Below are 19,156 nucleotides of genomic sequence, written 5' to 3'. Positions count from 1 at the left end.
CGACCTCCCTGGGCAGCCTGTTCCAGTGCTCTACCACTATCAATGTAAAGAAGTTCTTCTTCATGTTGAGGTGAAACTTCTTGAGTTTTAGTTTATGGCCATTGCTTCTCGTCTTGTCACTGGGCACCACAGAAAAGACACCACTCTTGGGACCTTGAGATGTTTATATGCATTAATGAGATCTCCTCTGTCTTCCTTAGACTAAACAGGCCCAGCTCCCACAGTTTTTCCTCATAAGAGACATGCTCCAGTCCCTTAATCATCTTTGTGGTCCTCCACTGGACTCTCACCAGTAGTTCCTTGTCTTTCCTGTACTGAGGAGCCCAGAATTGGTCACAGCACTCCAGATGTGGCCTCATTAGGGCCGAGTAAGGGGGAAGAATCACCTCTCTAACCCTGCTGACCTCACTCTTTCCATGCTCGTTTCATCTATAAGTATCCTCAGAGCAGAGCCCTTTCATCCAGGATCTCAATCTTGCTATAACAGAAAGTAGCTTTTCTCCCTGTATACACAGTATCACATACCTGCCTTTTTTTTAATTTTTTTTTAATAATTTCAGAAGACATAAACACAAAATTAACTCCTTAGTCTGCTTTACCTCTATCAAAAAGGCATCAGATGCCTGTAATTCTGTTTAAACCCTCCTCACTTCTATCGGCTATATAAGGAGGTGAAGCTTTTCAAAAAGAAAACTGTACAACACAGGCTGTTGTCTCCAGACTTTTCAATTAATTAAAATGGCACCAATCTAGCAAAAGCACCTGTCTAGATTTCATCTAAGTCAAAAAAAACTCAATAAAGAAGAAAATCATGATGCAATGTATGCAAATGTATACCTTCCAATAAACCATACAGACTAGTTCTGTGCCATTTTTTCCCATCTAAAATTAAATGGAGTTCAGAGTGGAATAGGTGCTCTCTCCTCTTAATCTTTCTTTAAAATACATATAACACCACACACATGTATACAAGGTTAAAGTACTATAGTTGGTGCTTCTAACCAATACAGAACACCACTCGGAAGCATCCCTCCTGGCTCTTTTGAACTGCATCTATAAATGCACATCTTAAAACTCGAGAGATGAAAATTAGAGGACTTGACTTATGGCACCTTCAGAACTTGAGCTTCTTTGTTTCCTTTTAACTGGAACAATTGAGATACTGACAACTGAGCGTTTACTGGTTTTTAAACAGAACAGTAAATTATCTGAAAGCACAGCATAAACTTGCTAATCCCAGTTACAACACAGAGAACACCATTTAGAAGTACTTCAAAATGGGGACAGCTTAATTGTTAAATGTTTAGGGCAATGACTCGGTCTGTGTCAACTTTCCACAGTGTTTTACTGTGTGTAGCTGTCAGACAAGAACTGTCCAAAGAAACCCACATCAAATAAAAAAAACAAATAATTTTTTCAAGTCTTTTAAAGCCACAAATTGCATTTTGAGACTTGAGGCAAAAACAGGGAGAGCTTAACTAGAATTCAAGAGGAAGTTGGGGAAAAAAAATAATGGTATGCTAAAATCTCCCAGGAAAAGGGGACAAAACCATCCTTAGATAAACCTGTCAGGCTGCACTGTTTTAAAAAAAAAAAATTATCTGTATCTACTCATCATTTTCACCAGCTTCATAGGACTCCTTTGCAGCAACGGGTGTTTCAGGAAACACCACCAAGAAGTTTGCCTTGGTCCAGGAAACATGAGCTTTCAGCAAGTAAAATGATACACTCTGCTGGCACAAAACCCTCGTTCATTATGCACATCTCAACTGCATTGACCCAACTCAATGACATCAATGAGACGTTCCAGTACAAAACAGGGCCAATTAAACAATATGCTGTCAAAGAGGCCCAAAATCTTCATGAAAAGACTACCAGGAGTATAAGCTACCAGGAAGTTAGACAGAGGAAGATCAATCTTTGCAAGTACAGATGCGACACAGGAGTGTTGATCTTATGAACTGCTCCCTTACACAGGTAAATACTCTTTTGCCTAAACCAATTACAAGTGCAAGTCTTCCCCAAGAGCTTAAAGTAAGTGTAATTATCTATTGCTTTTCTCAGTCTGACCATTTTTATAAGATTTCCTTTTAAAGTAAAACTTAATGCTGAAATTATATTGCATTGTGGTAGACACCGAGTCATTTGTGATCAGACAGATGAACTTCAGCCCTCTGATAAAGAGTGGGAATTAAAGGTGTTGGATCTGTGGCATATGAACAAAGACACAGGAAGGAATATATTCTGTTTAGAAACAGGAAGAACAGATTACTATAACCTATACAAGGAATACCTAGACACCATAAGTGTAGTGAGTTATCCAGGGCTTCTGCATTTGTCATACTCTATCCACAAAAGCCCTCCCAAGCAGTCAGGTGCCTGAACATGAGCTGAGATGGTCTTCTGTGTGAACACGTACCAGAGATGTGAACGCAAAATAATGCAGAGCAGTAACAACCCTGCTCAGTCAGACACATTCAGGAAAGCAGCGATGGGTAACCCACACGCTGCTTTCATAAAAAAGGTAGAGCGCTTGAAACAGCCCTTCTACACCCTCTTACCTTCACTGCCCAGTCCCATGAAACTCCATTTCTCATCTCTCCTACACTTGCAGACAGGAGAAAATCATGTCATGCTCTCAGAGCCTGGCAGTTGTCTGGCCTGAAAATTACGCCAACTGAAGCATGAAATTGGTGTCCCTCTCTTAAGCATGCTCTGAGCCCATCAGGGCGCAGTGGATGGACACTGTCATCTTCTCCCTCCTTTCTCAACAAAGAAGGATTGAGCAATCGAGTCCTCCCTTTCTGAAAAGGCATGCTAAACTGACAGGAGATTTTCACGTGTCCTCCTCTTTCTTTTCATTTAGCAGAAACTGCGCCCACTAGCCATAGGACATAAATCTACTCGCATACCCCACACTGAACAATGACCAAACCATGGCTGTGAGTCCTGCTCCTGGACAAACCCAGTTACAAGTCCAAACCCAGTTGATGGGTCTGTTTGCCTGCACTTTCTTGGGAAGAAAGAACAATCCAGCAAGATAATTGTTATTCAGAATTCAAAGTGAAGTACTACTTGTAGCAACAACTCTAGTCTGTAATTGCATGTACTGAGCAAAATTCCTATACATCAGGAAAAATTATGATTGAATACTTCTTTTCAGACAACAAATAAAACCTCTGGGAAACACTGATTGGTTCAAAAATCTTCTTTTCAAATAAGGAGCTTTTCTGAAAACTACGGTAACAAAATTTTGAAAAAAGAACAAGATCACATCTCCCAAGACCTGATCCCCATGTACTCACTGGTGGGCCAAACCTCTGATCTGCCTGGCAATAACAATTTTTAATAACGTGGAGAACTGAAGAAGGAAGATGTGGAGCAGCTACATCAATTACAGAATAGAAAAAACAGCTTCCATGGGGAAATAGATGGATATTCAGTTTCCATAGCCTCATGATTTCCTCACAGTTGTTCTTGCTGTACATAACTCAAGTGGGTGGTAGAAATGTACTTCATGCCCCACTCACCCACACCCAACCTGCCTCAGTGAAAAGCTGCACACACTGTACAGGCACTGCTGTGCTTTATGAGACAGTCCAACACTAACATGAACTACAAGTCATTGGACCAAGGAGGCTGCCCCTTATCCATGTCCCTGATGTGACCATTTATGTCCCATTTATGTTTTGGGCAACAAGTGCCAAGAGTCTTTGCTACTGCTTGGGCAACAAGGCTTTGTAAAGTGCATACCCATATACTCAGCCTGATAATAGCAGCCAATGCTGAAATCTGCTGCTGTAAGGCAATGCTAATCTTTATGTTAAGAAAGGAGGGGGAGAATAAAAAAGAGAAAAGAAGAGCATCATGCTTCTAAAAGTCAACTGATGCCTTAGAATTTTTAAGATTTTTAGCCTTTTGTAGATTTTAATGTAGCTGTACTTTTCTTTCACTTTCGACCATTACTTTCTCACAGTTTGTGTGGCACAATCCTGCAGCTTCGGTTTAAACATCTTTTAACCGTCTTTTCAAAGTAATAGATTTTTTGCAAGGATATTCCATTGGGATGTGCACCTGGACCAGAATAACAAGAGATATGGTAGATAAAACAAGATAGAAAGCTCAAGACACCTGGAGGGACTCCAGTGGGGCAGTTCTGAGGGTGGTACCCTGGCAAAAGGGCTCTTAGGATTGGATGTCCCCATTAGATATGATACTTAGTAAGGGATATAAAAGTGTAAGGATTCTGTATGTGGGCATGCACCTTTGTACTCCGTGAGCTAGAAGGCCTTCATTAAAAGAGCTGCTCTATATCTTATCTATACTAAATTTGCTTGGTGAGTTTTTTCTCCCGATTTTAGGCAACACAAGTAATCCATAAACATTGCTGTAGTGCTACCTGGGACTTAAGGTGCAGTTTCTGCCTCACAGGGATGCACCTGGTAAGCTTGAGGCTCTTAGATAGTTCTGTCCACACTCAGATAGTGTTAAAGTAGCGAAAGGGGAAAAAAAAGTGAAAGAAAACCCCTCTAAATCTTCATCTTCTCCAGGTCATGTAACTCATTAATGTAAGCAACAAGGACTTCAGAGCCCTGAGATGTACATACCATTTCCTTGAATGCACTTTCTATGGCCCCAATAACCAGGCACTCGTGTGGGATCTTCTTCTCAGTGAAGAAGCGTGTTGGAGGGGTGCTGGGTGAGCCTGGGGCCCCCACACCACCACGCAGGGAGGCCGCCCGTGTCAGCGTCCTACTGTTGGTGGCTGGGTTATCAGGCTCCTCTCCTAGGCAGGTGGGTGGGAGGACAGCTGTGTTCCTCAGGATGTCTACAATCTCCTGCAGCTGCTCCAGGATATGGTGCTGTAGGAGTTTGGAAGCAACCACAGCTGCCCCTGACCCAGCGTGTCCATCAAACAGAGACCAGTAGTACAGATTGATCCCGTCTGAGTCCTGGAGAAGCAGGAGGGGAAGAAAAGGAAGGAAGAGATAGTCACTGTTACACAGCTGTGAGTGAGTAAAGTTCAAGCATATTCTTAACCAGTGCATCAACAGCATACTCATCTACACAGCAGAGGAGGAATTCCTCCAGGAGGAGGAATTCAGCAATCTATTGTGCACTCTTAATTTCATTACTGAAATGCTAAGATAAGGGAGTATTGTCCTAAAGTACTGGATTACTTACCATAGTAAGGATCATACAGGATACATACTAGAATGTTGGAAAAACCAACACACGTACCCATTTCCGAGTGCAGCTCCTTAGCCAGACCCACCCACTTACCCAGCCTGGTAAATTCACCAAAAAACCTGTTGAGATACTTCCCCCCTGAAGGCAGGACTGGCACCTCTACTAGTTTGCTCTGGGCTCAGAATCCCTCTGAGTTCACACAACAGTTGGCTGTAAAATTCTGCCTAAGTAATTTTTAACGGTTAACAGGATTAGCAACTAAAAAACCTGCTTGTATAAATAGATTGCTATTCATGCAAAATATAAAGTATTTTGCCAACAGAAACAAGTATCTGAAAATGAAAATATTTCAGCTGAAAACTGAGACTATTTATTCAAAATGGCAACACTGTGCCTCCTGGGATCTGTAGATCAAACTACTTCTGCTCCCGTTCTTCTCATAGGGTTTGGCTCCCTGGCCAAAATCCATGTCATGATGCACCATGGATAATGCTTCCACAGTTTAAATACTCATGTCAATTAAAGCTGCTATACTTCTTTGGAAATGCGTTACCTTTGGGGTAAAAAATACAAAGGCATTACACCTCTGACTGAGATGAAAATATTTTACTTTCCACCTAAAGGAAGATGATGTTTTGTCATTGTTCTCCCCCCTGCCCCCAAACTGTAACAGAAACTTACAATTAAGAACAAGTTCACACATACACACACCCTGCCCCCATTTTCTTAAGTTCTCCAAAGCAATCTACATAACTGGGAAGTCTGTATTATAAGCAGTCAGGGGAGATGATTACCATAACACTGCTCTCATACAGACATTCTGTGTGAGATGCTCTAGGGCCTTAACTTCAGCTGTGATCTGCAGGCATTATTGTAATCTAAATATGAGTCTTCAAAAACTTCTATGTATTCTTACAAAGCTTCATTTACTTTTGAACTAGCAAAGAGGAAAACCACCAGTAACCTATTAGCAGTCTAAAAAAGGAAAAAGAAAACAAACTCTTTTCCCCCCACCCTGAGAATAAAAACAACTCCTCTATTTGAAAGAAATGAATTCCGCAAAACCATACCAATTCAATGGGAATTAAATATATGGTGCCATTAAAGCAGTGATTCAGAGAATGAACAAGGGCCAGCAATCCTGGCACACAGATGAGACAAAATGCACAAAAAGGTCCTTGCTTTTCCTTGCACAGCTATAGCCACCAAGCGTTACCTATTTCGGTGTGCATATGCATGGCTGTCCTCTCTTACATTTAAAAGCTTGAACTTCTTCCCCAAAAGAATTGACATTCTGTAAACTCAGAGAACAAGACATCTATTTTTACTAGTACTGGCAGTATTCTGTCAAAAGTAGTCTTTCAAAGACCAATCTCCATTTGTTCTTTTAACTGGACAGTGTCCTCAAACAGGAGTGTGATCAGTCACCACAATGATTTATTTTAGATTTTCATTCAAAAGATTCTAATTTAACAGCAAGCTGAATAGCTACCAGAAACATGAAGAGAACACAGATCCTTCACTGCACTGACCTTACGATTCATCTCCAGAATGTACCAGGAAATTTAATAAGCATCAGGCTCCTCAACTGCTGACCTAGCTTTCAGGAAGGCTCAGCAGTCTCCTGGGTTTTGAAATTGTAAAACGCAATTAAGACATGCAAAGTTTTGGGTCAAGCAACAGATGAGAAATCATAAAAGAAAATGCGTATATTTACACACATAATTTGAGCTCAATTATAGGAAGAAAACCTTAGCAATACATAGTAGTCAATTTGGGATGAGCTTTTCAGGTAAGATAGACAGTAGTCCTACATTGCAAACCATCAGATTTTTGTTATGAAGCTAATTCCAAACAGACAAATAAAATCATGTTGCCACTAAAGGTTTATTCTGAAAACTATAACCTACCCTGTTCCAGATATGAACTACACGTACAAACTGCATTAAAGGACATCCTTAGCTGTCATAAAATCTGAAGTGGGCCAGCAACTGCCACCCCAATCCTCAGAGAAAAGCCTCCTCGTGTTACTGATTATATGTTCAGCTGCCTATGGTAGGCTACCAGCCCTGTGTCACAGAAAACAAATACACTGTACCATCTTTGTGCAAAAAACCTGCAGAATTAATAATCATGTATCCTCGCATTACTATGACAATTAATAATGCATCACATTAAGTCCTGCAGCCTGTCACTACAACAGTATCCTGGCACAGGATTCCCATTTCACTTGCTGATGGTTTTTCAGTATTCATCATTGAGGTATTCCATAGTTAAAGGCATTTAAAAATAGTACCAGTGAAAAAGCTGTGCAATTTAACATGAATGCCCTTGAATGGAGACAGATAGCGAACATGATTAATTAAGCAGTAGTGGAGTGGGGTGGGTGGAAGGGGAGAGAATTAACTTAGTGTTGAATTTGCAGAGTCTTTCCTTTCACTGTTCTGCTCAGTTTATTACCCACTCTTTCAAAAACAAAACCATGTTTATGCTATTTAACAGGCTTCCTTGGATTTGTGAGTGTGTCAGGGCTCCATCTCCACATTTCTGGCCTGCCACCTCCTCCTTCCCACTCATAGAAGCTCTGCAGAGTCCACCCACAGAGTCAAGGCCGTGATAGCGGCACCCAGCTTGAGTGGACAACACGTGGATCTCTGACTCCCTTGTGCTGCCTTGCCAAAGTGCTGGGCTGGATTGATGGGGATAACATTAAACAACAATAATCACACAATCCCAAATGCAGCTGTCATTTAAGTTTGACAAACTTCCCAAAAAGTAGGATAAAACAAAGATGACATGGCCTTCTCCACAACAGCTTCTGTGGAAAAAAAAAGAAAAATCTGAGGATGATGAAAAGGACTCTCTTAAGTGAAGAGACCATTAAGTTCCAGTGCCTATTTCCCATATGCTCCACACTTTAAAAAAGTAAACAAGAATAGAAGAAATCTTTTCTTGCAATAAAGTGCTTCCCTTATTCCTTTCTCTTCAGTAATTCTGTAAGGTGCTCCACCTCACAGACAATTTCAGACTGTGTTTTACGGTGGGATTTTCCTCTAAGGCATTTACAGTATTCAGCCTCTGGCTTTCTTACTAAATACTTAATGGGACAATATTCTATCATTCACTGTAGAGTCTCAAGCTGGTATTTCTACATCCTATTCATTCAGATTATGAATCATATAACACCAAACTCATACACTCCTTAAAAGATACTTGCTAACAACACTATGAAAGGGCAAAACACAATATTATACCTCACAGTATAAAGATATGAAAACAAAAATATGACACATTATAAAAATGTGCGGGTTTTTTTCCTTTTTAGATATATTCAACCAACAAAAGATGTAGCAATGAAAAAATCCTACTAACTGCTAATGTAAGACTGCCCTCTAGGAGAAAACTTTCTCAAGAAATATGCTGCCTGTTTTGGGAAAATATATTACAGATTTAAATTCATAAGCTGTGGTCTAATAACATGGTAGAATAGGTTTTATACAGCTAAATAACGAGTGCTATAGCACTCATTCCAGTGCCACGTAGACTACAGAAGTAAATCTATAGATAAGAACATATAAAGAACAATATAACAAGGAACTAGAAGACAGTATACTATATTATATGAATCAGCTGGCTCCTGACTTTAGACTTTATGCTAAGTTCTGATCAAAATATGTCAGAAATAGAATCAAGAATGGAAGATCTGAAATAAATATATCTCTTTCAAGAAATTTGAAAGGGAGTGACTGTTTATTCCAACATCAAGATGAAAGATACAAAATCAAAGTAGGAAATACACTAGTGAAGAGAGGAAGAAAAATCAGTAAATTTCATTAGATACTTCTCATAAACACTGGGTAACTAGATATTTAATGAGGTTGACATTAAATTTCAAATGGATAAAAAGAACAGCTTTCAAAAACATTCAGTTTATTGACCCCATCATTACAATACCATAAAAGCATGACAACTGTAACAATGGATCTTAACAAGGCTTGTTAAGATGCCTTTCCAATAATGAAACAGTTTTAGATCCCTGTATTTTTAATGCAATCTAGACTTATTAACTATGTGATGTTTGGAAAAAAGTTCCTTCTGAGGAAGATGATTGATCATGCAGTGCGTGGCTTTTGCTCCTGAGAACTTTTTGATAATGGAAGTTAACTGGGCTTTGTGAAATAACGCTACAAAGTTTTTTATGTCCAATGCATGCCCCCCCAAATATGAAAACACAGTCAAATTCAGCACAACATACGCACACAGGTACATTCACCCACACCCTAGATGCAGAGGCCCCTACCAGGTGTCTCACATGGTGGGTCTAGAACTTAAATGTGGTGTGAGACCAACACTAGTATCTCTGCACAGCATCAAGATGTGTCTATCCAGGCCTGTGTGTGCATAGGGGTCTTTGCAGTGTGCCTGTGTGCATGGCACAGCAATTTCCTTTGTGTCAAACAAACCCATCACCTGGACCAAGGATACTGTTTCTTATCTTGCTGTGTTTTATGTACACGAACAAGTACTGTGGCCAAATGCTTGCTTCATTAAATATCATTAATGCATACAGAAGTTAAATACACTCCTGGAACCAAGCATATGCATGAGCCAACTGCAGACAGTTGCATGAACTTACTAGGAAAGACTTTTTAAACAGATTATTAAAACAAATTCTGTTTTGCTTTGCATGACTGTACGTAGAACTCATAGTCCCAGCAAGTTCCAGGCACAACTCTTTATTCAGGAGTGTGCAAATATATACTTGAAAATAGAAATCCACACAAATGAGAAGCCATAGTCTGCAAAAATCACTGAATTTTGTGTTATGGATGACCTTACCCTACCTGCACAAACCAAAAGAATCTCCTGCTTTAGTAGTTCATAAAATTAAAGAAGGCAGGTATCTGACACTGGGTGAAGATGTGGTTTAATCTACAGTGGCTTAGATATAACACATTTTAACAGTCTCTATGATTCATATAGGTCTTTATCTGAGCCCTGAGTAGCTTCAGTCCAAACAGCAGCTAATGTAGTGTCCACAGAGCTCCAGGTACTGCAAATATGCCTACAAGACAGTGCAGAAGCTTAGAAAGAGCAGATTGAGGTTGACCTCTGGTTGTGGCACCATGAGGCATTTCTGTATATTAGAGAATCATAGAATGGTTTGGGTTGAAAGACACCTTAAGGATTATCTAGTTCCAACCTCTCTGCCATGGGCAGTGACGCCTTCCACTAGACTATGTTGCTCAAAGCCCCATCCAACCTGGCCAAACTTCTCTGAGCAACATGTTCCTATGCCTCACCACCCTCACAACATAGAATTGCTTCCTCATATCTAACATAAACTCTCTGTCAGTTTGAAGCCATTACCCCTTGTCCTTTCACTACAGGTCCTTGTAAAAAGTCCCTCTCCAGCTCTCTTTAGGTACTGGAAGGCTGCTCTAAGGTGTCCCTGGAGGCTTTCCTTCCCCTCCAGGCTGAACAAACCTAACACTCAGCCTGTCTTCACAAGGGAGGTGCTCCAGCCCTCTGATCATCTTAAAATTTTTCAAGATTATATTTCAGAAATGAAACAAAAAGGAAAATCCAAGGAGTTGACCAATCCTTGCTCATCTTTAAACTAAACCATCTTAGATGCAAGGAGCATTTTTCAATGCAAAACCAAATCAAAAATCAAGTAGTAGAGCTAAGAAAAATATAGTGAAGTGTTCTGCATTTAAGTGGAGATAATCAATAAGAGGTAACTGAAAAGATGTGAAATATTCAGTAAACATCTTTTAGTGCTATATTGCCACATCCTTTTATATTTATTTTGTACCTCTCCACTGACAAGATACAGAAGTCTGCTTACTGAATTGTCTTTCAGCTGGAGACCTTCTCCATTGGGCAGTGATGACCTCCGTTTTGCTGAAGAGTTCTTGTTTGGTGTAGAATTACTGCCTCCAGCTTTTTTCTTGACAAAGAGGACTTCACAGCTGGCTTGATCTTCATTGTGCGTGCTCTTCCCTGCATTTATTACTCTAAGAAAAAACAACACAAAAAAAGAAAACATTGCCCAAGTTAGCAAAGCACAGAAGCCTCCAACTGTATCTCATATGTGACTCAAGATGTATGGAACCAGAATCTAGCAATATTGCAAGTACCTGTCTGACTTACACATATACGTACATACACAAATGCATACTTGCTTGTTTGCATGCACCTACACATGACAAAACAAGCATATTCTGTAGAACTACATGAATAAGAACCGACGGCATTATAAGCATATTTTACCCTTGGGCATACCATACAGTCCTTTAAAGGGACTACTTAATGGCCAAAGTTGATAACAGTATGCCTCCCAGTTGAAATATGAGATCTGCAGTTGCTTTCCTACCTGCAAGCCTCCCTGCTATGAATAATGAAACTGTTGGCTGTCAAGTTCCAAGTCTTGCACAAACAAAATACCTGTCATAAATCTACAAAGCTGTTACCACTAAAGGCAGTCTGTTCAAACGGCATATATTAGAAATGCTATGACAGAAATAGAAAGGAAGGACTTTGCCTTATATTCCGACAGGCTAGTCAAGCTTGCTTGTACCACAGCAACACAGTGGTGTATACTAAATACACCCATCTAGTACTGCACAGCATAACCCCCTACCACAAAAAGCCCACCTCAAACCATCTGTCCCACCTGCAGCATAGACAGCAGAAGATCTGCACTAAGAGCTGCAGGCATGCAGAAACCAGCACTAAGAGCTCCATACAAGCTTTGAACAGCCAAAAGTATCCTGAGACTTACACCACAACTTCCTTGTTTTAGTCAGGCTGAAATAACAGCTATTCCACTAACAATAGTTTAAAACCCTAATCAGAACTCTACATTATCCAAAACATCGTGGTTACTGTCATCCATCCCAGAGGAGTCAAGCTCATACACATTTTCCGCTTTCTACATGAGACTCTCCCCACAAACTGACCAGTTTTGCTTCAGTTTGACACGTGCTTTGACAGTCCTGCGTTCACTTTGGGAAAACCTGTGCAAGCTGAGACAACATCTTGTTCCAACCAAGCAAAGACACTGTCACTTTGATGTAAGCATGTCTTCTTCCACAAACACTATCTACCCATTCCCCTCTACTACCAGTTTTGAGTCAACAAGTTGACCAATACTCAGAGACAGTATTTCCACTACTGGACAAACAGTTTCACATCAGGCACGCAATGTCTTTAAAAACAACTGCTGCCTCCCCAGAAACTAAAAGAGCTTGAAGGCACATCATAATCCTGATGGCAAGTTCAAGATATAACTGACTTCTTGATCTCTTACATTTTCATTACAGTAAAAGTTTACACAATAGGAAAATACTTGCTAAAGGTTGTTGAAATGAAAAGAAATCAAATACCAAAGGAAGGCTTGCAGGGGACTCTGCCACAGCTTGCCTGTTCTTGTGGAAATGTCCATTCTGTGTCAGCCTTGCTTAAAGGTAATAGATTCTCTTGACTTTGGAGGAGCAATATGCTGCTGTGACACACAAATGAATGTTTCTGCCTCTGATTAGAAAAAACAGTCTCTTTTTTCTAAGAAAACATACATCCACTATAATTAACTGCTTTCAGAGATGGAAAGTTTTCCTTACAGTACTAAATGTCACACACTGCACTCTATCTATGCACAATACCACCAGTCATTTACAAGTATTTCTTGCAAATAAACACTAATTGTGGATAAAATTACTTTATAAAACACACAGAGAGCAGAGATGAAGGAGCTTTTAGAAGCAAGGCACTTGTGAGCAATTTAACCACTCACCCCCTGTAGTGCTTAACCTTTGGGCAATTGGAGATCAAATATTGAGATAAGCTTCCAGTCCAAATACTCACATTTTCTTGACATTAGGAAAAGCAGAAGCATATATTCAAACATAGGGGCAGGGGAGGGAGATGGACACACGTACACACACACCCCACCCAAAATCATGAATAGTAAAGCATTTAAATCAGCTGACCAACACCCATTCAGTCTGAAATGCCACAAACATGATTAAAATACTGCAGCAGCACAGAAAGCATAGTTTTATCAGATCAGGAGCTAATCAATAGTCAGTTTAGCTGATCAGTCCCTAACTAATGCTGCTGTTTTCAATCCCATTTTAAAAAAGACAAGAGACAAAAGCGACTCCTTACAAAAATCAGTGCTTTCCTACAACTTATTGTTCCCTGCAAAAGTCATTCAAGTATTGGAGTTGCCCTAGTTTCTTTTTCTGAGCTTAGCAATGAACTTCAGGACTTGTATGGTGGAAGATGTCATGAAGTATAACGATGAGTTAAGTTATGCACAATATGGTATCATTTTATAAAGCTCTTGCCAAGAAAATTTGTCAAGACACTGAATACATCAGAAAGACTATGAGAACAAAGTGACCTAACAGACTAACTTGGCAGTCAGCTACCACGAAATGCCTGGAGTTGAAATTGCACACCAAGCACCTTACTAGAACAGGATACAATCAAAAGGAACCTGGCAACACTGAATACTGAGCAGACATAGGAGTTGGGGTGTCAGTGCAGTGATGATGGGGGACCGAGGCTGTGAACAATACATTCCATTCTAGAAACCCACTATATCTCCCAAAATTCCGGTTTTCCTTTCTCCAGCAGAGGATTATTTTATTCCTTGTGAAGACCTGAACTTAACATAATATCAAAACAGTTCTTATGGGTACTACCAGATAATTCAGGGTCTAGATGCCAAAAGCTGCCCCTCTCCTGACACAGGCACTCTTCTACTCCCATGCCATCACATCCCATCTCATACGCAAACCCTGGAAAAGGGCTGCACTGAAGCCCCATGATTTGTAATCTCAGAGCTTGAACTATGTGTTGGTGCCTGATGCCTAGCACAGAAGCTGGTAACATCATCTACTCTGCTTCAAATAGCTCTGACTTTGCTGCCTTTTGAAATCCTTTTCTTTCTGCAGTTACTTAAATCCCTCCTCCAGGCAATTCTTTCAACCAGCTTTCTAAAGCTGATTTCACTGATGTCTTTCCTCCTTGCTCTCCCAGACTGTAACTTATCAGGACAAAAATCACATCTAAGCTGCTTATACAAATAACAAAGCAGAACTAACAAGATATTCATATGACTAAAGGTAACCCTTAATTAGACCTTCACAATTTTTTATGGAAAAATCTATCCCTCCTTCCACAGATGAAGTGCCTCAGCTTCCTAAGATTTCCCCTTCATATCTGCTTTTCTGTCTACCTCAAAAAACAGGTTACCCACCAGTAAAGTGAACAAAATGAGATAAAACACTCCCTTCTCACACATGAATACAAAAAACACCTCCCCAAACAAAACAATCTCCAATCATTTCAATTCCATTTTATCATTAATATTAATAAGGCACAGAAAAATTAATTTAAAATTATTTTTAAAAGATTGAGGCCTACGTAATTCTCTATCTTTTAATCAGATACGTTTTCAAGAGAATTCTTGCTTTCGTTCTCTCCCCAAATTCTTCAAGAAACTTATCAAATGAAATGATGATCAACTCTGTTCAATCCCTTCCCTCCTCTCCCCTAATACCCATTTATCTCCTATCCAATCTTCTACAAAGTTCACCCAAATAACATCTAATTTGGATCAGAAGCTCCTTTTTTTTTTTTTTTTTTACAGAGTTCACTGTCTCTACTGTGTCAAAAACATTGCTCAGTAATAGATAAGTAATTCTAAGGTTTAGTTTGTGGTATAGTTGTGCTAGTAAAAACATTCCACTTTCTGAACAGGAACTTCCTGAAGCCTGCACAGTGAGGTTGTAGGATTTGGTCACACTTGAAGTACCTGCATCAACCTTGACAGACATTTCAGTACTTCACCAGACTAATCTTAAACACGTCCTCAGCTAAAAGCAAATCCTCCTGACAAGAGCCACGTAGTTTGTTTCATTCATAATCAGCATTTTGTTGGTATCTCATAAGACCCCAAATTTTTTTCTCTTGGCCAAGTCTTTATCTTTCTTCTCAAAGGAAATTATCTAATTCCATCATTTATCCTATTAGCAGACACACAATCTGAAACACTTATTAAACTATATAATTTTGAGCATGCTCCTTGTTTCTCCATTATCAGTTTTCAGGTTACTAAATATCAAAGTGTAATACTACTAACTGGGGAAGTAAACAATTCTTTTCCTAGGAAATAATGACTGTATTCAATAATCACAAGAATTAAATAGTGATAACCAAGGGCTGCTGTTGTGATGCTTTATTTATTTATAGTGGATAAGAGTGATTTTCTGCAATTCTGGCATATACAAGTTTCTGAAATAAATACGTTAATGACATTCCTGCTGTCTACAAGGTGCCCTAAGTACTTGGTACAAAACAGAAGCTTAAAACAGAGCCTATGAGCTGAAGCAAAGGAGTGTTGCTTGTAAAGTGTCCTACCAGATGTCTTTACTTGGGGAGCCTGTTCTCATTTGATTCACAAAAACTTCAATTTATTAATCCCAGATAAATGCAAGAGCTCTGCATTCCCTTCTTAAGGGTTAGCAAAAAAAAGTAGGTAGAAAAAACGAGGATATATATCCGTGGGCAGTTTGTTGTACTGCAATTTTCAATCCTACCCTGCCCTGGGGTTTCAAAGTTGCAGTGGACACCTGTAGTTGTTTTGACTCTTAATTAATCAATTCATCAGGAAGCACAGAGCCCTTCTCTCCCCCCTCAGCCTGGCTGGCTACAGCCACTTACAGGAGCTACAGCCAGCCTCTCTCCTCTTTCCAGCTGTGGCACACACATGCTACTCCACACTACATGGCATCAGCTTGCATCCAACCCAACTAATAACACAGTAGTAGCCCACATGAACAAATACAACACATTTAGACAACAGAAAATATGTTCCTACAGTTTTGTATTATAGTTTCAACAGTCTTAGAATGACAACTAAAGATACCATAAAACCCCAACTTTCATAGAAGCATTGCTGGCTTTTCTTCCCCCTCCCATCCTTTTTTTTCCCCCCCTTAATGGATCAGCATGTGAGTGGATGTCACTGCCTGTTTCTGTGACACCTAATTTACAGTCTTAGATTTCCAGGTAGGTGGTTGTTTCCTCCCTTTCACCCACACAGGATTTATTTCTGCACTGGGAATCAACTTGAAAGAGATTTCCTTCTAGGTGTTCAATCCTCCTCCTGCAGATGAAAGGCAGCTTTACAAGCAGCCTAAACAGTTCCATTCATTCGTTACTGTAACTGTCATATTGCACACATCAAAACCAAAGCACTCACTAGTATTGTCCACTGCAGGCAGAAATTGAAGCCATCCCTGAACTGGTTCTTTAAATCCATGGGGCTAAATAAAACTTTCATTTTATTAACCAAGGAGGAAGTGAATATTTAGCCATAAAATCTTTCAATGATATATGTGAAAATATGGTTTCTTGGACCAGCAATCACACATACCAGGCCAAGTTCACTTTGGGGCCCAGCTAGAAACTACAAAACTGATAAGGACTAAATATAAGATTAAAATAGGCAAGGCATAAAAATAGAATACCATTTATGCTGGAAATTTACCACAAGTTCAGTGGTAAATGATCATAACTTCATAACATAACTTGTCTTTGGACTGAAAGTCAATGGCATCTTGAAAGGGAAGTCCACTCTGATGCTATTTGTATGGACTTTGCAAAATACTATTATGCAGCACATCATCCAGCTACACTTTCCAAAAGAAAGATTAAATACTAAGTGACTACAAGGAACAAAACAGCTGCAGGTCACTGTAGGAGTGGAGCAAGCTCTGCAATCACTACACAGGGATAAGTATCTCTTTTTGATAATTAGCATGCAGGTATTACAGGAGAAAACCAAGCCCTGAGCAAACGCTGAGCCAGACCAGTGAGACACAAAGCATGATCTCGCTTCAGGGCTGGGCAACCTCAGACACAGATGGCAATACTATTTGTCAAATTCTCTTTCCTCACTCCTGTATGAGCTATCAGAATGGGGTAAGAAGAGGTTGCAAAAGCAAAGATCAATTTGACACTGTAAGAGAGTCACCATTTCTTTCCCACAAAGCACAGTGAAATTGCAGAGCATGCCAGGTCAGATTGCTCATCATCCTATTTGAAACAACTTTGTCTGGCTGTTCAAAGCTTGCTGAAGTATAAGGAAGAGACACAGAAGACAATGAGAACAAACAACTTCCTGTTGATCAGTGTCTTTCTAGTCCAGTTTGCACTAATGCACTGTCCTACATCTTTTTCTTTTTCTTCTTCTCCCTAACAGTTAAGTTCTCAAATACTACTGGGGAAAATGGGCCTGAACTTATTTCCATGGTATTCAGGAAGAAGTTGCCTTGAAAGTTCTTCAGATGATGATTCTTATATGAATAGGGCACATTCAGTCTGGTGAAGTCAACCTTTAGATGAATATATATCTGCATTTTTATGCATTATTAGATTTTTCTAGATTTTTGTTGTTGATAAGGCAAAGAGTGCTTACCAGCTTTGGCTGGTGTGATAAGTTTTCAACTGCAAACTGAAACCAAAAGCATTAAAAAAAAACCAAAATAGATGTGAAAAGAAAAGGAACCTTTCTACAGGAATATACTTCATTGTGGCTCATTAGCCATGTGGAATAGTCCCTGTAAGTATACACATTAGAACTGACAACTATTGAAATTGAGGCACTTGGTTCAATCTAAAGAAAACACACTACGCACATCCTGATAACAACTTTTCTTTGTTTTGTTCACAGCCATTTTATCAGGTGTGTCTTCACCATCTTAGCCTTTAAGGGTGATCCTGAAAGTTCACTGATGAGCAATATTTGATTTTTGACTGCACACCAAGTTACACAGCATTGGATAGTGATTTTAAGCTGCTTTTAGATGAGAAACATCTTTGGATCTATCCCTGAGCTCACATTCAAGATGAGAACCAAAGTTCTGCCATTCTTTTCTCTCTAATACAAAGGAAAAGCAGCCACTTCCGTGTTTGTTCCCATGAGCTGTACAACACCTTCTGCATTGGAGGTGGAATATAGTCTTGACCATGAGCATCCCTCATAAGGAGGGCACAGTAGTAGAGACACATCTGATAAAATGGCTGCATGTGAGTTGTCCCCACAGAGTTATGTGGCAGAAATACATAAATCGTGCTAGTTAAAATGATGAAATGGCAGGGACCACAACCTGCCCCTAATCTCTGCAGCGAGGGTTATCTGGGCCTCAGACATATTCGCTCTGCCTACAAGCTCAACACTACTATTACTACTACACCACCAACTACTACTACTACACAAAACCCCAACCAAACTTCAATTTGAATTAAAATACTTCAGTTTTCCTGTAGACTCATAAATGAGTGCTTGCACATGGCAAGGATGCATGAAGAAAACAAAAGGCTATTTCCCCCTCCTCCCCAATTTCCTTCCCAAAGTTCTACTTTTGAAAGCGCATCCAAAATAAAGTTTTTCTTTGTTACAGAAATTGCAATTATATGCAAATAAAAGCCCTCTTTATGCTTACAGAGAAGCGAGTTATGTGTTTAAAGTAATGAAGTAAATCCCACACCATTAGACTACAATGCTGTAGACCACAGTCTCAGCTCTTTCAGGGTTAAGAGAAATCAAGATAAATGGCTTATGCAAAACTGGTCAAAGCTTTAAAAAAAGAAATTATCTCTCATATTTAGCACGTGTGAAGGTTAACCCTAGGAGTTCAGTGGTGACAGTAATAATCCCTTTTATGCAGCTGTCAACTTAAATTATCCCCAAGCTAATGTCTGCAAGTGTGACAGAAAGGTACACATTTCCACAGATATGCACTAATGCCTTATTCACAATATCCTTCTATTGCAGCAGGTATTGTGAAGCCCCTACAACCTGAAAAAAAGTCAATCTGCTAATTTATTCTTAAAAGTCAATACAGAAACTGTATATGCATGAAAGCACACATATGCAAGGCAAGGG

At 39.7% G+C, this 19,156-nt stretch overlaps 1 protein-coding gene across 1 annotated transcript in view; it reads right to left on the bottom strand.

The window, feature by feature from the left end:
• The window catches only part of PPM1H (protein phosphatase, Mg2+/Mn2+ dependent 1H), a 131,798-nt gene that overhangs the window by 61,070 nt on the left and 51,572 nt on the right, over positions 1-19,156 (bottom strand). Inside the window, exons 2-3 of the mRNA XM_027721191.2 lie at positions 11,042-11,210; positions 4,608-4,952 (exon numbers count right to left, since the gene is read on the bottom strand). Coding sequence (XP_027576992.1) covers positions 4,608-4,952; positions 11,042-11,210 — 514 coding nt within the window. The remainder of the gene's footprint in view (positions 1-4,607; positions 4,953-11,041; positions 11,211-19,156) is intronic.

The sequence above is a fragment of the Pipra filicauda genome, unplaced genomic scaffold, assembly GCF_003945595.2.
Source record: "Pipra filicauda isolate LSUMZ 115617 unplaced genomic scaffold, ASM394559v2 scaffold247_size1415610_pilon, whole genome shotgun sequence".
Taxonomy (NCBI): Eukaryota; Metazoa; Chordata; class Aves; order Passeriformes; family Pipridae; genus Pipra; species Pipra filicauda.
This window is presented reverse-complemented; position numbering and strand designations above follow the sequence as displayed.